Source organism: Corvus kubaryi, unplaced genomic scaffold (assembly GCF_017639235.1).
Source record: "Corvus kubaryi isolate FWS band 111438036 unplaced genomic scaffold, C.kubaryi_AGA036_p1.0 37284, whole genome shotgun sequence".
NCBI classification, from domain to species: Eukaryota; Metazoa; Chordata; class Aves; order Passeriformes; family Corvidae; genus Corvus; species Corvus kubaryi.
Window position 1 is genome coordinate 9,637,276 of NW_024581088.1, and position 18,745 is coordinate 9,656,020.

General features: G+C 48.8%; 1 protein-coding gene across 8 annotated transcripts in view; it reads right to left on the reverse strand.

Annotated features, from left to right (window-relative positions):
- ACACA (acetyl-CoA carboxylase alpha) overlaps nt 1-18,745 on the reverse strand; it is a 98,409-nt gene that overhangs the window by 24,677 nt on the left and 54,987 nt on the right. For all 8 annotated transcript variants that reach the window (XM_042026429.1, XM_042026427.1, XM_042026424.1 and 5 more), the window contains 6 exons: nt 18,202-18,357; nt 17,527-17,673; nt 9,292-9,561; nt 8,756-8,853; nt 7,867-7,987; nt 7,286-7,396 (listed from right to left, as the gene is read on the reverse strand). In XM_042026429.1, the coding sequence (XP_041882363.1) occupies nt 7,286-7,396; nt 7,867-7,987; nt 8,756-8,853; nt 9,292-9,561; nt 17,527-17,673; nt 18,202-18,357 (903 nt within the window). The remainder of the gene's footprint in view (nt 1-7,285; nt 7,397-7,866; nt 7,988-8,755; nt 8,854-9,291; nt 9,562-17,526; nt 17,674-18,201; nt 18,358-18,745) is intronic.

Consider the following 18,745-nt stretch of genomic DNA (forward strand, 5'->3'; position numbering starts at 1 on the left):
CTCCCTGCATTCCTGAATCCATGCAGTTCCTGCACTTCTAATTTACGAGCGTTCGGTGGGGGACCCTTCTGACTTGGGAACAGATTGGCTCGGTCTAATGCTTGGAGATTATTAAAGGCAGAGCTATACTCCACTATCAAGTCTACAGATCTTTTATTTAGAAGATATGGTGCTCTAAATGCACAAAGAGCTCCCTGTCACCTTCACATTAAAGCCCCTAGTGCCTGGTAAATGGAATTATATAGCTGTCATCTCCTTTCCCCAAAGTTTTAAGAGTACAATGGGCTCATTTTTTCCCACTCCATCCCAGCTTCAGAACTAAGAGACCTACTTTGTATTGATTTAGAGTCTCAGAAATAAATAAACCTGCTTCTCCAATGTGATTCACAAGAAATTCATGATACACTATTGCATGATACATTTCAAGCTGCAGCTCCGGCTCTTTTTTCCCTTTGGTGAGTGATGGGGGAGGTGGGAGCTGGGGGGAGGTGGGGAGCTGACAGCCTGATGGTTATTGGGGATGGCTCCTGACTGCAAATCCACAGGCAGGTCCTGCTGGTGGAGTTGTTCCCTGCTTTCATTTGGTGAGATCAGAGGGGGAAGGGGGAAAAAAGCAATTGCACTTCACCCCGCAGGGAGCAGGGCAAGGTGCGTCCAGGTGCACATGGAATTGCAGCTCCTGCCTGGAGATCCCAACACTCCTCACAGATACAGAGGGAGCAGGGCTCCACAGCTGCTCACACACACAGGAGATTCTCTCTGTTTGCAGCGTCACATGCTTCTGGTGGGAAAGCTTTCCCACCTTGAGGTTATTGAGGAGGATTTTGGAAAATTTCTGGGCTGCAGCAGAAAAATCAAGTCTTGCAATCTTGATATCTGAACTACAAACTTGAGATCAGACAGGCTCCAAAGGACGTCTAAAATATTTGTTGCATGTATTAAAAGTAAAAATTAATTTGGGAAGAAAAATCAGCTGGGAAATAAAAACTGAACAACTTTTCATTTGACCTAAAAAATTCCAAAGGAGAAGCTCAACCAAACTGATACTTTTTCCTGAAGAGCTCCAGTTTCAGTGAAGTGGCATTTCCAAATGAAAAATGTCTTGTCAAAACCCTCGTGCCCCTCTCTCCTCTCCCTGCGTGTGTTTTGCTCAAGGTCACTCCCTCAGTCAGTGGTAAATCAAAAGGACTCAATACACTTTGCAAACTAAAATTACAGCCCCTATTCTACATGGTGCCAACACCCATAAATCCCACCTGTCTCAGCCAGGGGTTCCCTAATCTAGAGATGAACCCCATAAACAATATTAATGGTTGTCTCCAACTTAATGATCTTGGTTGTTTCCTTTGTCACCTTCTGGACCCCAGGGAACCCTGTTACTCGGAGACCCTGGGGCACAGGCTGCAGTGCAGAGACCTCTTTCACCAGGGCAGTGAAACTCTGTTCACTTCCCAGTGTGAGTTTAGGGTTACTTGTGAGAAATGTTGCAGCTCTCCAGAGCTGTTCCTGTAGTTCCCATCATGTGTCCAGAATCACAGGGAATTTCTCCAGAAAAGACCCCAGGCGGGTCACCCAGATGTCCTCCTGGGGACATCCCAAGAGCGCTGGTCCCAAGAGAAGCAGTTATTCTGGGATATGTTTGAGAAGTTTGGCTCCTATGGAACATTGGGGAGCAGAGTTAATGCTCCAGTGAGAACACACCCTGCAGGATCCCCAGGAGCTGGGATACAGTCCTGGGGAAGAGATTTGGACAGGCAGAATATGGGCCACGATGCTAAACTCCTGTTTAGCAGGAATAAACACACACAGAGCCCCCACCCACACAGATAAACTGAGCAAGATCCATATTAAAAATGATAGAAGGAGGGAGAATAAAAAAAGTCAACAGAAATCTATTAGACTTTCTTCCCTAAGCAAACATCAAGGGACTGATAATGCCATGCCTGGAACGTAAATTGTCTCTAATGGGAACAATACACAAATATCACCACTTAAAGAAAGGCAATTAAAACGAAAATGCAGCAATGGAGGGTGGTGGTTGTTTATCTGCACTGAGGCCCAGGCATCCATCCTGCTTGCATCCACTGCTCCACACAGAGCAAGGACCTGTGTGCCACCAGCAGTGCTGCCAAGCACACCCCCCTCCAGCACCTAAACTCTCACTGGCAGGGAAAGAAAGGAATGAGCCTGGCTTTGCTGGGTCTGAGCCAGTGACCCACATCAGGGACACCTCCAACAGCACCATGGTCCTGGGGCAGCTCTGGGAGCTGGAGAACCCAGCCTCCACCATGAAACCACCCTCGTTCTCACCACCTTCACTGCCACAAGCACCCAGGACAGAGCAGAGGGGCCTCTCCTGCTTCCCAAGAGTGGGATAACCTTGGGCAGCTCCAACCTCCACACAAGGAACCAACACTTGACACTGGTGAGTGTTGATCTCTGGTTGACATTTCCCACCCTTCCTTGTTTAGCATTCTCCAGCACCCGGCACCCATCCAGATCCTCCTAATAGTCCTGCTGTGCCACTACAGACAGATTCATATCATGCATTAATAATTATAATGCTTCTTTGAATGACAGGGCTGGCACTTGCTGTTCTAACTCACATGATTGCTCTCACACGATTGCTTTGATCTACTCCCAAGACTGAAGTCATCTTGAGCAGATACTGAGCTATCCCTGCCTTGAGTCTCAAAAAAAAGAGCTTTCCACAGTACAAACCCCAAACAGCATCAGTCTCACAGGGCCTTTATTTATTTTTGCAGATTGTGAAATTGAAGGGTAAATATTACTGTTGGCAATCACTGCCCAGCCTGTGTGAGGCTCCTGCTCCTCAGTGAGCTCCTCCACAGAGCCTCAGAGCTGCCCAGACCTCTCTCACACGGGCACAGCCCCCTGAGCAGCCCTGACCTGTTGTGTCATCCTGTTATGCGAATCCCAGAGCATCCAGTAAGTTCTGCAGCACAATTCAGTACTGAATTGAAAATACAAAGATCTTCTCTCCTGGCCTCATGCAAAGGAATCCAACAAGACCAAACAACAATTTTTTTTGGACCCATTCTGGTCAAAAATGTCACCCCACAATCAGGCAGGTGGTTGGCTGCAGGCTGGGAAATGAATTATGCCTTGAATGTTTCACGTTTCAGTTTCTGACCCCTCATCTTCTGACCCCTCATCTTCTGACCCCTCTCCCTGCACATTCTCCTGGCACGTGGGATTTGTCCAGCTCATCCTTGGTACTCTTGGATGCTCTGAGCAAACCACGGGGTGCACAGGGCCTGATGATTCAGGCAAGTCAAGACCTGAGAGTTTGGGGGAAAATAAAGCTAAAACAGGAGAGAGAGGAAACAAACCAGTGCTGATCAGAATTCCATCACCTCCAGGAGGGATGGCAGCTTTAGGGCAGCTCTTCATCACCATCACAAAATGAACTTCTTGAGAGCCTGGCTGAACATCTACATAGCAAACTGATGTGAATCCTGCTTGGAGCAGTTCCTGGAAGTCAGTCTCAGCTAAACCTGGCTTCCCTTAGGAAAAGCCTAGAACATGCATCTGCAGGGAAAATGTGACTGAAAGCCACTATTTGTTTCCATTAACACAACAGTCTCCAAGACAGGATTCCTTTTAAACACAAAAGACAAGGAGGAGCAAACTGATTAAAAATAGGTCAGCAGCAGACTCTGGAACATCCTTGGGAGGACTGAAATGGAATGTAGCCCTGGAAGCTCGAACCACATAAGCAAGGCAGGAATTGGGAATGCTGGGCTCTTTGGTCTTATTTCCATTAAAAAGAAAACCCAGGTGTTGGTGCAGGGCACAGCACGTCACATCTGAAATCACCCTGTGCTCAGGTTATGACGACGGAAGGGAGTGAGGGAGGAGGAGGAAGGTTTGGGGGTGGAAAAAGAAGGAGGCAGGGGAACTTAAAAAAAAAAAATAAAAAAAATCTCTGCCTCAGCAAAAGTTTTCATTAAAATTTTAGACAAATGATCTCTGTGTCCTTCTCCCATGCTGCCTGGGGCTCCATGCTATTTCTATGCAAATAACAACCTCGTGGTTTATATCTTATTATTTCCACCGGAGCTGCGGCGACATGACCCGAGACGTGTGTGAGGTAGAGACAGCGACAGAGAGAGAGGGAGAGAAAGAGAGGGAAGGGAGGGAGGGAGATGGAGTGGCTGCTCGCTGAAGTGTGAAAAAATATTGTCAGGAGTGAGCAGCAAGAACAAAAAAAAAAAAAGAAAAAAAGAAAAAAATTGCAGGGATAACGTGTTTATTTCAGCCCCTCTCCCCATGTGAACCAGCATCTTTTAAAATTCATTGGGCATCAGGCGATCACGCACAATCCATCTGCTTTCACTTTATCATTTGCATTTCATGCCTCCTGGCTTTTGATGTGCTGATACTTTGATGCAGTCAGGAGACGCGCATTATCATTATTTCAATTTGCAGGGGGGTCAGCAGGCTCGGCACAGGCGCGGCACATGCTCACCGAGAGCAAGGAAATGGCATTTCCACCTCTCCACCCCCTGCTGAAATGCACTGGGGAGACAAAAGGGGCCCAGCTGAAACACGGCCCCGTGTCCCCACCGAGGAGCATCGCACCTTTCCCCGGCTCCTTCCCCAGGACAAACAAAGCTTCATCAGGAGCACAGGGACACCCTGCACAGCCCTCGTGCAGTTGCCTGCCAGCCCTGCCAGGGAATGGGGCTGGAGAATCCTTTCAGCCGGGGGTCTCCCCAGGATGTGCCTCTCGGCTCACCAGCACGGGCGCAGGGACAGGCAGCATGTGAGGAGCCAAGCCCAGAACCCAACAGGAGCTGCAGCTCCAAATGCCACCGACCTTGAGCTCATCTGAGTTAGAGGTCACCCTCTGGCTTTGGCAGCTGGACCTTTCCCTCTACACCTAAACCCTCAGGCTGCTTTTACATAATGATAATGAACAAGACCAGCAACGGCTCTGGCTGCACATAATGTTTGTCACCATTCCCCTCTGCTCCCCTTGTAAAATAGAAAGAATCCAGCATTTCACAGGGGAAAAAAAATAAAATTAAACAACTTCCCAGAAAACCCTGCCTGCTCTCTGAAAGCCCAACTGTCTCCATTGCTGCAGAAACAGTTTTGTGCTGCACATTCTGCTGGAGACATTTTGAAGATGTGTTTGCAGACACAAGAAGTGTCAGCTTTGTCCTGCATCCTCTAGGAACACATGTATGCAAAAGTCAGCAGTGGAAAAACTGCCCCAAACCTCTGACACCTCACTGGGAAGAGCTAAAGGCGGCAGTTTCCATATATTTTTGTTTCAGCCATGATCTCTCCTCAAGCCCCTGACAGCCCTGACTCCCCACCTTCTCCAAGGGAATGAGAAGCACCAAGACTGACTCACTCCACACAGAACAACCACAATAGATTTCCCCTTCTGGAATTTCATCCCTGGGAATGAGCAAGAACACATCATATACCATACCCAAACAGCCTCTGCACTCCCGCCAGGGGAGACTTTGCATAACTGGCCCCTGGCTGGCAGTGATCTGACCTCAAAAAATTTAAACTGGCCCTCTAAATCCAATGGACAAGTGTTTAACAGGTTTCAGGGAGAACAGGGTAAGTCAGAAGTTAAATCAGACTCCATGGCAGGAGGATGCCAATGGATGAACATTCACTGCTCGCTTCACATGCTCCAGAGCATCAGCTAGACTGAGCTTGGACATTCCAGGCTAGCCCTGGACACCACTTCCCTACTTCGAACACACTTCTGGCACACAATTGCAGCTGCATCCCTTCAAGAAGCCCTGAGCAGAACTGCAGGGACTGGAAACTGAAGATCCTATGAAGCAGCAGACACAGCACACACAGCCAGGAGTGAGTGGGGACTCCCAGGCTCCCACTGTTCAAGGGCAGGTAAACACTGTTGGGTCTGGATAGGATGCAACAGGTTCCTCCCTCACCTTGAGGCACATCGAGGTTCAGAGCTGACACAAACATACCAACATCCCAACAGAGCACAGAGGAGGGCAAAGGACACATGGGATTATTCAGCCCACTGAAATTTTTAGGATGGGATAAATCCCCCCCAGAAAGCAGCTCCTTCTGCCTATGCCTGCTGACAGATGTCAGGTGCTTAATTTAGTCCATACCCTTAATTTTTAAGTGCCTAAAATCTAGTGAGATTAATCCAGTCCTGTGGAAACAACCATTGACTCCACAGGCAGGGAGTGCAGTTAAACCTGGGAAGAGGGGGAGAACTGAACAGCCTGGCCCTGCCATCTGGGAAACTCTGCAGGGCCCCGATCCCCAGCAAGTGACAGCTGGAACCAGGCAACTCACTGCACTTCAGCAAGCACTAAACTGACTCAATTTCTTTTTAAAGGCTGGATCTTCAAATGCCTCTTTTCCTCCCATTGATGCAGGTGTGTGTGATGTGTGTAAGAGATCTAACTGAGGGTGCTGCAGCCTAGAGTTGATAGGATCAATGCTTCATTTTCTGCAGAGCCCCCTTTATTCAGGGGAATAATTCAACAAGAGCCTGTTTTCCTTTATCTCCCATTGTCAGGCAGGCACTCCTGGAAACACAGCTTGCCATGGAGCACAGCCACCCCAGGTGCTGAGAGTGCCCGAGAACAAAGCTGCTCGATGGGGAAGGGCACTCACAGCACACAGCCCCAACTCCAGGGAAACAAAGCCCTCAGGGAGAGGGATGGGAGCAGAGACGGCTGGGAGCCGTGTCTGCACCAGGCAAGGAGCTGGAGGCTGTGGGATGAATGGGTTTGGGGCAGCAAGGGAGAAAATCTGCCTCTGGAGTGGGGAAAAGAAGAGCCACTTCAGCAGTGAAGCTGTAAGTTTTCTTTGTGACAGCCTCAGTTATTCCTCCCGTCCCCCCCACAGCCGAGATTTCCAGCAGGAAATCTCGTTCCCAGCCTGGAAAATCAGCATCCAAGCTCCTCAGGTTCAGTGCCTCCCAGAACCAACACAGTGCTGTGGGTGACTGGAAGTTCAGGTGACTCTGGCCCTCATATTTTGGAACACGGACTTCCACACCCTGGGAACAGCCCTGTTTCCCCTCACAGCACTCAGTGGGCAGGAGAAGGCGCTGCTGGACACTGCTCTTCCCCACTCCTGGTATTTAATCCGTGCACACAACCTCTGCTAAAAGCTGCTTCTCCTCCTTCCTTCCCCGGGCTGCTGCTCAGGCCCTTCAACGTCCTTCCAACCCAAACCATTCCAGGATTCCATGACAAACCCCAGCTCCATTTGGAGAGCTGAGGACTGAAATGTAAGGACTTACTTTGTTGAGGGCCCCACAGCCAGTGAGGATGATGTGGGAGTTCTCCACCTGGATGGTTCTCTGGCCCAGCCGGACAAGGTAGGCCCCAATCCCAATTGCCCGACACGTGACCTGGAAAAAAAGGAAAAAGAAAGGAAAAAAAAAAGCAATGGCATTGATTTCTGTCTCTCCACACAGCCCCAACCTATTGATTCAAACATTGAGATAAAACTCGGTGTGTTTGTAGCACAAGGCCATAAAATCTACTCTCGCTCGAAAATTCCAGAACCCGTTATTTTGTAAAACGCAGGATCTGAATGTAAATGTATTTTATTAAAAAAAAAAAAAAAAAAAAGAGAGAGAAGAAGAGAAGCAGCAACTTTCAGACTGAGCAAATACAAGGCCAAATGACTGAAGTGTTTTAAATTGAGTGTGGAGGGGACCCAGCCCTGCACTGGTGCCAGGAGCATTGCTCAAAGCCTACAGCAGCCCATTTCCATCAGCCAGAAGGCTGATCCCAGATGGATGTTTGGGATATCATCACAGGATTTTTAGCTGAAACAGACAATACATTTGAAGAATAGAAAGCAGTGGGGGATTACCAAGCTGATGGTGATAACACTATCATAGGCTAAAGATGATTCTCCAGCAATCATGCCACATCCTCTGAGGTTCTCTACTCCAAGTCCATCCTCCTTCCCGATAATATCTGTTATCTTGTACCTGAGGGAGACACAGACAGCCTTTGAGTCACAAGGTCCAGTGATTTGCTGAATCAGTTTGCTACAAAGAAAATGAAAAGTGACTAAATATCATTAAGGTTCCAAGGAGAAATGTGCATAAAGCCTGGGCAGGAGCTGTGCAGGGCTCATCCTGCAGCACCATGGAACGCTCCCACGGGAGCAGCGCTGCAAGAGGAAATGCCAAGGGAGAGGAATGCCTGGGAAAAGTGTCCTGTCATTCCCACAGGACGTGAGGAGCAGGTTGATTACAGGAAAAAGGGCAAGAAAGGAAGGGAATGCAGACAAAGGGAAAAAGAGAAAGAACAAGGATTACAACGAGGCTCTTACCTTTTCTTCACTTCCTTCCTTCATGCCTCCATCCTCTGTCCAGTCCCTTCTTACCCACTGCCCTCAGACTGGCTCCCAGCTTTCCCACCAGGCCCTTGCTAAGCTGAGGACTTGAGCAGGTGCTTCAGAGCCTCCCTGAGGAGCCCTCAGCTCACAGGGACACGCTCTCGTCCCCACACCCAGCACTCGCTTCAGTTCTTCCAGAGCCTGCCAGGCTTTGGTTTAATCCTGAACACATCCTGATCGTCCCCTGCAGGACCCTCAGCCATGACTGGGGGTCAAGAAGGCACAACCCTTAACTCTCTGTTCCCTGCCCTGACCACCCAGAGCTTTGGCACCTGAATCCTAAGGAATGTCCCAGCTGAGGACAAGGACATGCCATGCATTACCCAAGGACAAACAGAAAGCTTTTCATTCTTACCTGGACTCTCCATTTTCCTCCACATGTTCACAGTGAACAGAGTTCAGGGCGCTGACTTTCTTATAGTCTTGAGGAGTCAGGTACAAATATTTGTATCCCTGCAGGGAAAAGCAGTTCATTCATCCCACTCCCACCCGTAGTCCCTTCCTGATCCCCACAAAGAAGCTTTGACAGGGGCAGAATTTAATTCCACAGAGTGGTAAGAACGTTCTCTCAACATTGGAGACGCAGCTGATGCCATTGAAAGCTGGGAATGGTGCAATATTCAGCACTAACTCCTTTTGGATGCCAATCTGCTGCCTGGGAGATCATAAAATCCTATCATGGAATGCTTTGGCTTAGAAAGGACCAGGTTGCTCCAAGCCCCACGCAGCTTAGCCTTGAACACTTCCAGTGCTCCAAATCCGATACCAAGGAGAACTTAGGAGGTGACAGTCTGACAAATGCTCGCTCTCCCCTCTGTTGGAAGAGGTGGTGTCAAAATAAGACTCTTGTGGGCTGCTGCAGTTTCCCTGCTGGTTCCCTTGCCCCCTTACCTTGTATGGGTTGTCTGGGTCTTCCCAAGCCACGTGGAACATGTGCCGGATCTCCTCGGCCAGACCTATCCTGGCCCCGCTGTTGGCAGCCACATAGATGCGGGGAATGCCCTCAGCCCGGGCCAGCTCGGACGCCCTCAGGAACAGCAGGTCCTCCTGAGGCCCAAAGGAGCCTATCCTGTAGGTGATGTCATTGCCAATGACAATGATATCCCGGCCCTCCAGGTACTCCGGTGTCTTCAGGGTCATCTTCCAGGCCACCATCCCAATCTGCAGCCCAAGAGCAGAGAACAGCAAAAAATAAACGTGTGTCTTCAAGAGGGGAATCACACAGGGCTCATTCCTCTCACTTGGAGAGATGGTCTTTCAGACTTGGCCTATTTTCCTGGGGAACTTGGATAACAGCAGCTCTGATGTGCTGCCAGTGCAGAGCACAGCTGGAAGCCCTTGATCCTTCCCACATTCCTTGGAGCACGTTCTCCACTGCTCTCATCCCACCAGGACACTCACACTGGCGTTCCCTCTCCCTGTTCAGGGATTTATCCCAGGTCCAACACGCTCTGCCAGCCTGCCTCTCACAAGGAGCAGTGTATTCCCTGTGCTCCCAGGATGTGCTGCTGCACAGGATTCCTGACCACCTGCTCAGGCTTCCCAGGTATCTCCCCACAACCTCATCACCCTCACCCCACCCTCATTTTAACCATCTTTTCATTTCATTACTATCTCCCATTTCCCCCCCGTCCTTCCTCTTATTTCTTTGTCTCCTCCCTTTTCCCTTCCCCAGTTTTACAGCAGAGTAAGCAATGCTTTTTACTGCATATTTTTCTTCTCAAAAATCACGGGATGATCTCTCCTGGCCCATCTCCTGGAGGATCAGCAGCATCCGTCCCCTGCCTGCCCCATCCCTCAGCTGGCGCGGCGGGAGCCGGCCAGCCTGGAATGCCATTAACAGATGGGAATAGCAGCGCCCCTTGAAAGCCACATGCATCACCCAGTCCCCGCTTGCCCAAGGATCATAAGCTCTGAGTACACATTCCTCAAGCCGATTGCACATCCTCTGCAATCAGGAGGGCTGAGACTCTCATTGTGGAGCCTCAGAATTCTGAACATGATGAACTAAAGCGGGAGGGGGAGAGGGGAGAAGCAGCAGATAGATCTGTGCCATTTAATCCACATCCAAATGGCACAATACACAGCCCAGATCCAATCAGCATCTGCAATAAGATATGCCATAATAGGCTCATTAAAAAAAATAAAGAGGCAGAGGAATTAATCAAAGGGTCATTGGAAGTAAAGCAGGCAGCAATCCAAAAATATTACAACCAGCTACTGGCAGATCCTTCCTCACACCTCCCCTTCCAAGAGCTGAGATTGCAAGTTAACAGAGTGTTTCAGTTCACCTTCTCCTTGGATTCCTCCACTCCTGCTCTGACACATCGAAAGGGAATAATTTGCAGATTATTTGAATATTTGCAGATTTACAGTTCCACCTCAGCATCCAACTGCAGGGCTTGGAACAGACGCTGCAGCTTCAAAGAAGGGAGCAAAAATCCCTAAAAGACAGCGGGATGTTTTGCTAAAATACCACTAAATGCTCCCAAGTGAAAGGGAAAAGTTGCAATAGAACAAGTGGATGCAGGTGTGGGTCTGGCACAGAGACCTGGGGGGACACAGACAACCAGTCCAGAGGCTGGGAGAGGAACCTGACTGATCCCAAACACAGCCAGAGGCATTCCTTGGACATTTGCTCTTGGACTCTCACAGCAGACAAAGGAAGAATTGTGATGAAAAAAAAAGGCGAAAATAAGTAAGTCTTGCCCTTCTGACCTGATTGTTGGAGGAAAAGCAATGCCAGGGGCTGGATTTTGAGCCTCTGTTCTCACTCTCAGTTGTGGCAAGTTGGTGATTAGAAACAGCAGGTTAAAAAGTCTGCAAATCCAACATTAAAGGCTCCAAGATCAGCCTCTAGGAAATCAGGGATGCAGGGATGTCCATCTGTACCCCAGCACCTACTGCAGCTCAGTTATTTACCACAATTTAAGACCTTTTTTTTTTTCCATAACTAAAATCCTCCAGTGGGCACCTCCCAGATCTTTCTGATATCACCTCAAAAAACAGCTTTAGTGACCGACAGAAACACACAGTGAAACGGGGTAACACTCTCTTTAAAGTACACCATAAACTTCTTCCAAAACAGCACAGAATTACCACTCATTGACAGGTTTTTGCTTAAGTGGTCATTTCCTTACAGCCACGCTGATCCCATCAGCCAGGACCGAGGGACCAGTGATGGACCAGTGATGGACCAGTGATGGACCAGTGAGTCCCCAGGGCTGGTCCCACAGTCCATCCCACCCACCAAGATGTAAGAGATTTCCCTCACTTTCAGCAACTTGATGATTTTTGACAGCACAGGAAACAGGCCAATTTAAGGCATTTCTTATTTAGAAAACTCAGATTGTAACAGAAGTGCTGGAATAGTTCCCTGACTCAAGATCATGTGTCCTCTACACCAATAAAGTCCCCTTTACCAGTGCTCACCAGTAGAACAGAAAACAGTCTAGCCAGGGCACAAACTCCTGAAAACAGCTTACAGCTGATAAATATGGAGCAACCCTATGCAGTCTGAGAAAAGAAAAATTCAAGTGCACCACTATTAACTTGGGCGTCTTTTGCCTCCCCAATTCATCGAGTGTTCTGTGCCATTTATCCAGTAATAAAAGCCACGGGGATCTGCACAACTAAGGATTTTTTTTTGCTATGAATTTGCTAGATTCGGTTGAAATTTATGGGCAGTGGAGGATGGCTTTCTATTCCAGAAAAAAAAAGGAATAATGAGATTTTTAAGTTAACGGCAGCATGCCAAAAACTGGAGAGTTCCCAGGTTAATTAGCCAGGCTGAGCTAATCACCTAAGAGCACTGGCAGGCAATAGTAGGTGATGGTGAGCAGCCCTGGCTTCGGAACAGGCTCTTTTGAAGAGGCAGCACAGTTTGGAAGTGCTGTTCCTGCCACAGCTCCATTCCCAGCACACCCAGGAGTGAAGAAGAGGCGGAGGAAAAAATAAAAGCAGGAACCGTCTTATTTAACTGTTTTTATGTTGGCAAAATGATTTGTGCCCCGGTATTTCCATAAGAAGTGGGACCATTATTCTCCTGTAGGAACACATTTGGTTTGAGAAGTATCAGTGGGCAGCACGTGAAAATCAAAGGGGATGAATTATTCACAAGCCCCGATCAGAAGTGATCATTATTTCTGAGGCTCCAAACTGTGATTAGGATTCAATGCTCAGCTGTCATTTGCTCCCTGAACGGCCCCAGCCCCGCAGAATTGCACGGCACACGGAGATGACACCCAAGTTTCAGATGTATAATTTTACACACACCTTCTCCCACTCCATCTTGGCCTTAATGGAACCATTAAGAGCCAGTAAAACGGGCGCGTTAACGAACGGCGCTTCCCCGGCGCTCGTAAATGCCGCTCGTTTGACACCCAGTGTCAACACTAATCATGGCCTAAAATTAACACCAAAATTGACTTCAACATTAATTGCACTATCGATGGGAACAGTAATACACACACTGATGCAGTTCCAAATTGACTGCTGGTGGCAGCCGGAGCTGTTGACAACAGGCACCGAGGGGAATGGGGAAGGAGCCGATCCCAGGCTCCCTCCGGGAAGCACAGCAGGCTCTGAGCAGAGGGGAGCCAATGCCAGTGGCAGCTGGTGCTGGGGAGAGGGAGCTTTTCAGGCTTTCTGGCAGGTTCTGTAATTCCTGAAGAAGCAGAGCCAACAGAATCACAGAATATCCTGAGCACAGAGATCATTGATCCAGCTCCCAACAATCCCTGTCCCTGAGACACCCCGGCAATCCCACCCCAACAATCAGACACCCTGTCCCTGAGAGCATTGTCCAAACATTCCTGGAGCTCTGGCAGCCTTGACCATTCCCATGGGAGCCTGTTCAGTGCCCCACCACCCTCTGGGTGGAAGAATCTTTTCCTGATACCCAACCTAAACCTTCCCCTGGCACAGCTCCAGCCATTCTCTCATGTTCTGTCACTGGGCACCAGAGACAAGAGAGGAGATCAGTGTTGGTTTATTCTACTTCAGGTGCTGAGCCTGGGGACTTGAGGCCAGGCATTGTTTTATCTATTTACATCCAAATTTGGAAAGCTGAATGTGGGTATTTACTTGGTGCAGATGTAGCAATTTTGACATTTCATCATTTGAATCTGTTGCCTGGAACCTCAGATCTAGAAGAGCGACTCTCTGCACTTACACTGTGCAATTGAATTTTTACCTGGAGCATGAACCAGCTCCCAGGAAAAGGGCAGGGTGCACATGGTTTGCCAGAAGTATTCCAGCTCCATGCCTTGACAAGGGTGGAGTGCCAAAACCCAGGATTCCTTCTTGGCTCTGGAAAACGTGTCCCTCAGCAATCCAAGCATGGTCATGGCAGCCCAGCCAAACACGCTGGCACGATCTGAGCGATGGGAGGGAACAGCTCCAGGATGAGACGTGACCAAGTGCTCAGGGAAAGGTGTCACAGAATCCCTGAGTCACTGGGGTTGGAAAAGACCTTCAAGATCATCGAGCCCAACCTGTGACCCATCACCACCTCGTTAACCAGACCAGAGTGCCACATCCAGCCCTTCCTTGGACACCTCCAGGGATGGGGATTCCAAACCTTGCTGGGCAGCCCCTTCCAATGCCTGACCACCCTTTCCATGGAGAAATTCCTCCTGAAGTTACAGATGGGTAAAGGTACATTGCAGAGAGCAACAGACAGCCTTCACCAGGAGCTTTCCTGTGGGTAAGAACATTCCTGTCCACAGTATCCACGTGACCCACATACACCTGTTCAAACATCTGTATGAAAATAGAGAATAAAACTGTGCCACCTCTTCCGTCTCTGTTCCTGGAAGGCTTGGATTTGGAGATTTTAAAACCCTCCAAGAAATCTGCAGCGCTCATTGCTGTTTTAATTCCCTGCGCCTGCCATAAAATGCAGGAACAGGGAGTGACAAAGCAGAACATGCAGCTCAACGATTAAGCTGTGCTTGTATAAAATGCATTAGCTACACCTTTCTGCCTCTGGCAATCCGGAAAGCCACCAGAGCAGCATTCCAGGAGCCCTCTGCCATCCTGAATTTCCCCTGGCCAAACCGTCCCAGCTACCCAGGAAAGGTGCTGGAGCCAAAGCTCCAGCAAACAGCTGCGATTGTGGATTATTTCTGATGCTCGTGCTACTGAGGAGGAAAAACTGTGACATCTAGTGCCAGTGGGGAAAATGACACATTTTCCAGGGGCACCGGGAGAGGGATGAAGGGGAATGTGAGGTGTTGCTGCAGGCCCTCCTTACATCACTTTCTCCTTGTCCTTGGAGATTAGTTGGGTCTTATCAGCAGCTGGTGCTTTCCTGGTGCCAGAGGATCAGGGGAAATTGTAGTCAAAATACATAAAGTGCTACAGAAAAGCATCCAAATGCCTGGCTCAGGACTGACAAGGAATATATTGAGTTCTGCAAGGGGCTGAGGGAATTACCTTTTCACACTGAGATTTCTGCTAATATGCTAATCTGGGGAACAAAGCCCTGGGCTTTGAAGGGGGTGTCACTGTGCTCCAGGTCTGGTCTCCAGCACGGTGATTGAAACAGTAGTGGATGCACTCCTGAACTGCTCTGGGCTCCCCCAATTCCTGACTCTTTCTGAGATTTTCCCATTTCAGCACAGCCCACGGCAGGGGTGGAAGAGGATGAGGTTAAGGTCCTTCCAACCTAAACTAGTCTGGGATTCTGTGGCAAAGTGGAAAAAAGAGGTGTACTCTGGATGGTGAGAGGCTGGGAAAAGGCCCCATTAGGGATGGTGCTGTGCCCCAAGGGCAGGGCAGAGCCAGCAGCACTGCCAAGCCCCTCCCGTAGCCAGAGCTGTCTAGGAATAAAGAGCAACTTGTATTTTCACAGTTCATTAATTCCTTGGCTTCTTTGTCGAAACCACAGCTAATTACTGCAGTGGGGTGGTGGGTGAGGGGAGTGGTCGTGAGCTACTCGGAGAAAAACCTTTTGGATTGGGAAAAGTCTTGAGACCTCAAGATTTTCCTGAAAATACAGATTTTTGCCCAAAATGCTGCTTGCAAACTCTGTGAGGACAGGGAGAAACCCCAGCCTGGAGCTCCTGCCCTGCCCCCGTGTCAGAGCAGGGATTGCAGTTCCGGCTGAACGCGCTGCCCACAAATCTCCTGGATTTTATGCTGGTTTCTGAATTCTTCCCATCAGCTCAAACACTCAGGGCACTCAGCTCAGCTGAATGCTGTAAGAGCAGGAGTGTCTTGAGCCCTTTTCACAAGGAGGAAATGTAACTGTCAGGAAAGCCAAGCCCTGGCTCCAAGCAGCCGATCCCCTGGTGCCGGGGATCCCACTGGACGTGTGGGAATGGCTCCGAGCCTCTGACCCAAAACAAGAACAACAGGAACCTGAATGCACCCAACAACATTTACCACAGACAGAAGTTCCCAACAGATATCTCCTCTCTTCTAAAAGACACAATGGACAATCTCTCCAACAGCTTTGAATTCAGAAAATCAGCAACTTTCGCTAGCAAGAAAGAAAAATAATAATAAAAATCTCACATTGACCTGGGAAGTTCCTATTTCACCTGTCAGTCAGCTCACTGGAACCAGCTCTGCATCTCTGGGGCACAGACTCCACTGTGGAGTTGGAGGGAACCTCAAAGCCCATCCAGTGCCACCCCTGCCATAGGAGGGACACTGTCCACCATCCCAGGTTGCTCCAAGCTCCAGTGTCCAACCTGGCCTTGGACTTTTCCAGGGGTGGAAAGTCCACAACCTCTACAACCCCTCTGGGCAAGAAGACATTTGATAGATCACATCAGATTAGATTAATTTAAATACCAACACTCCACACACCACAACAGCCATGTAATTTCTTTACAGTCTGAGTACAAAGAAGCCTACCAAGGGTTAAAAAAAAATCTCCTAATTTTTTTTGGTGGTCTTTGGGTACAGAATCTCTTATAATAAGACTATTTGTATTCATACTGGCAGAGTAAACACTACATGTTCATGCCCAGGCAGCTCTGTGCTTGTAATTTCAGCAAGAACACAGCGACGTCCCTGAGGGACTTTGCTATTTCCCCAGCCACCATCCACTCAAACGCTGAATGAGAGCAGGGAAAGAGAGAAAGATGATGGCACAAGGCTCCCCAGCAGCCTCAGCGTGCACTGGGAATGCAGGGAATAGCTCATTCCAGCTTTAATTAGACCAGTTAAAACATTCCTCCTGAAGTCCAGCAGAAGACTAGGCCGCAGTGACCCCACAGTCACCATCAGGGGCAATTTGCAAGCAACCTATTCCAAACCTTCCCCTGACAAGACCCATGCAGGAAATGGTGAGGAAAATCCCTGTTTCCTCTCATCACTACCCTGATGTTTTTGAGGAGAGCCTTTGCAAACTTTAAGTTGCATATTCAGGAAAATATGGTTCAACAACACCAAGAAAAAATAAATGATACCACCACTTAGAACTGTTCAAATTTAGATTACTGTAGAACATTCACTTACTAGTTCCCACAAAAAAAAACCTTCTAGTGGTTATCTTTATCTGCAGTCACATTCCAAAGCTGCAATATTTGCCTTCCTAATGGGAAGACACCCCAGCAAAACCCCACCATGAGAGCACAGCCTCCTGCTGCTCGAGCTCCAGGAGTGACTCCACCACTCCCAGCATCAGCTCATTGTCACTCTTGAGTAAATCCTGCTCCAGAGAGTGATGTTCCACACACCCTGATACAAACTGTGTGGGGAGGATGGAAATGGAAGCATAAAATAGTTTTTTCTGTGGTTTGGGGTTTTTTGTAGCAAATGAAAATATTTCTGTTTAGTCTTGTAAAACACATTTTGCTCAAATACAAACCCCAGTTACCTGGAAGAGCTGAATGAGCATTTTTTAATTATGAAGGAAACTCAGCATAGGCACAGGTTTGAAATTGAATCATCATTTACTATGGAAGTTAAAATACCCATTGTAGGGAAGGTATTAATTTTTAATGAAACAAAAATCTCATTTTCAAGAGTGAGATTTCATCTGTGAAAGGCTGAATGAATAGATTTTGTGCCTGGCTGGTAAATTTTCATTACAATTGTCAAACCCAGCCCAAAGCACAACGTCTTGTGGGGCATGGAGAGAGAAGCAGCATGAAAGGAAGTGGCACTTGCCTCATTTCCTCCTGGCAGCCTGTTCATGTGCACGAGCTGGCCCTGGTCATCCAGCACCAGCTCCGTGTAGGTCAGGATGTCCGAGGGCAGCGGCACCGGCGGCAGGAACGCGTGGTCATTCATGGAATTCCACAGCTTGATCAGAGACTGGGGGTGGAAAGAGAAATTCTCCTTAAGAACATCACCTGCCAGCATTTATATCCAATCCACTCCAGTGTGGTATTCCCAACAGAATTTGGGATTATTCCCAAATTATTCCTGTCCCAACAGGACACCCCAAAATATCCCTCCTGCCAGCATGACTGACAGTGTTCCTGGGATATCACCTGCTTTGGGATTTGAATCACATAACAGTTTCCCCCCAAAGTGAACTTTGAATGATGTGGTGCAGGACAGAACCCAGCACATCAGAAACACCATCTAGGAAAGGCAGATGATGAGGGGGGAAAACAAAGAAACAGCAACAAGTAAGGGAAGGTGGTTTATGGTTCAGCTTCTACTGTTTGACTCATTAACAGAACTCCAGCAGCAGTTTATCCTAATTTCATTCAAAGCAGACCTCAATCCATAGCTGATAATCCCTGGGGACTGCTGGAGTTGCTCCAGGCCCCTGGCTCCTCTGACAATCAGGATGGCAAAGAGAAGGGCAACAAGAAGAGCCCAAAGAACACTCACCTGCCGGAACATCTCAGGAATGTCATAGACATAGGATGTCCCTAAAGTCTGCGCCTGGAACCTCTTGGACTGCAGCAGGTCTTTGGTCACATAGGGGGTGTTGATCAGCATCCCGTGGAGTGGTCCCTGCTTATCTCCATATGCCTGGAACATGATCTGCAGGACAGACAGAGTCCTGGTTAATCCACAGGCTCTGCACACTGCGCTGATCCAGCTCTTACCACAAGTCCCCAGGCTACTCCAGCCCGACTGTCCATGCTCCCTGCCAGGCTGCTGATGCTGGCACAGCCCCGTGCTCCATCACACACTGCTGCCCCTGGAGACACCTCAATGCTGGCACAGCCCCATGCTGCTCCATCACACACTGCTGCCCTTTGGAGACACCTCGGTGCTGGCACAGCCCCGTGCTCCATCACACACTGCTGCTCCTGGAGACACCTCGATGCTGGCACAGCCCCGTGCTCCATCACACACTGCTGCTCCTGGAGACACCTCGATGCTGGCACAGCCCCGTGCTCCATCACACACTGCTGCTCCTGGAGAC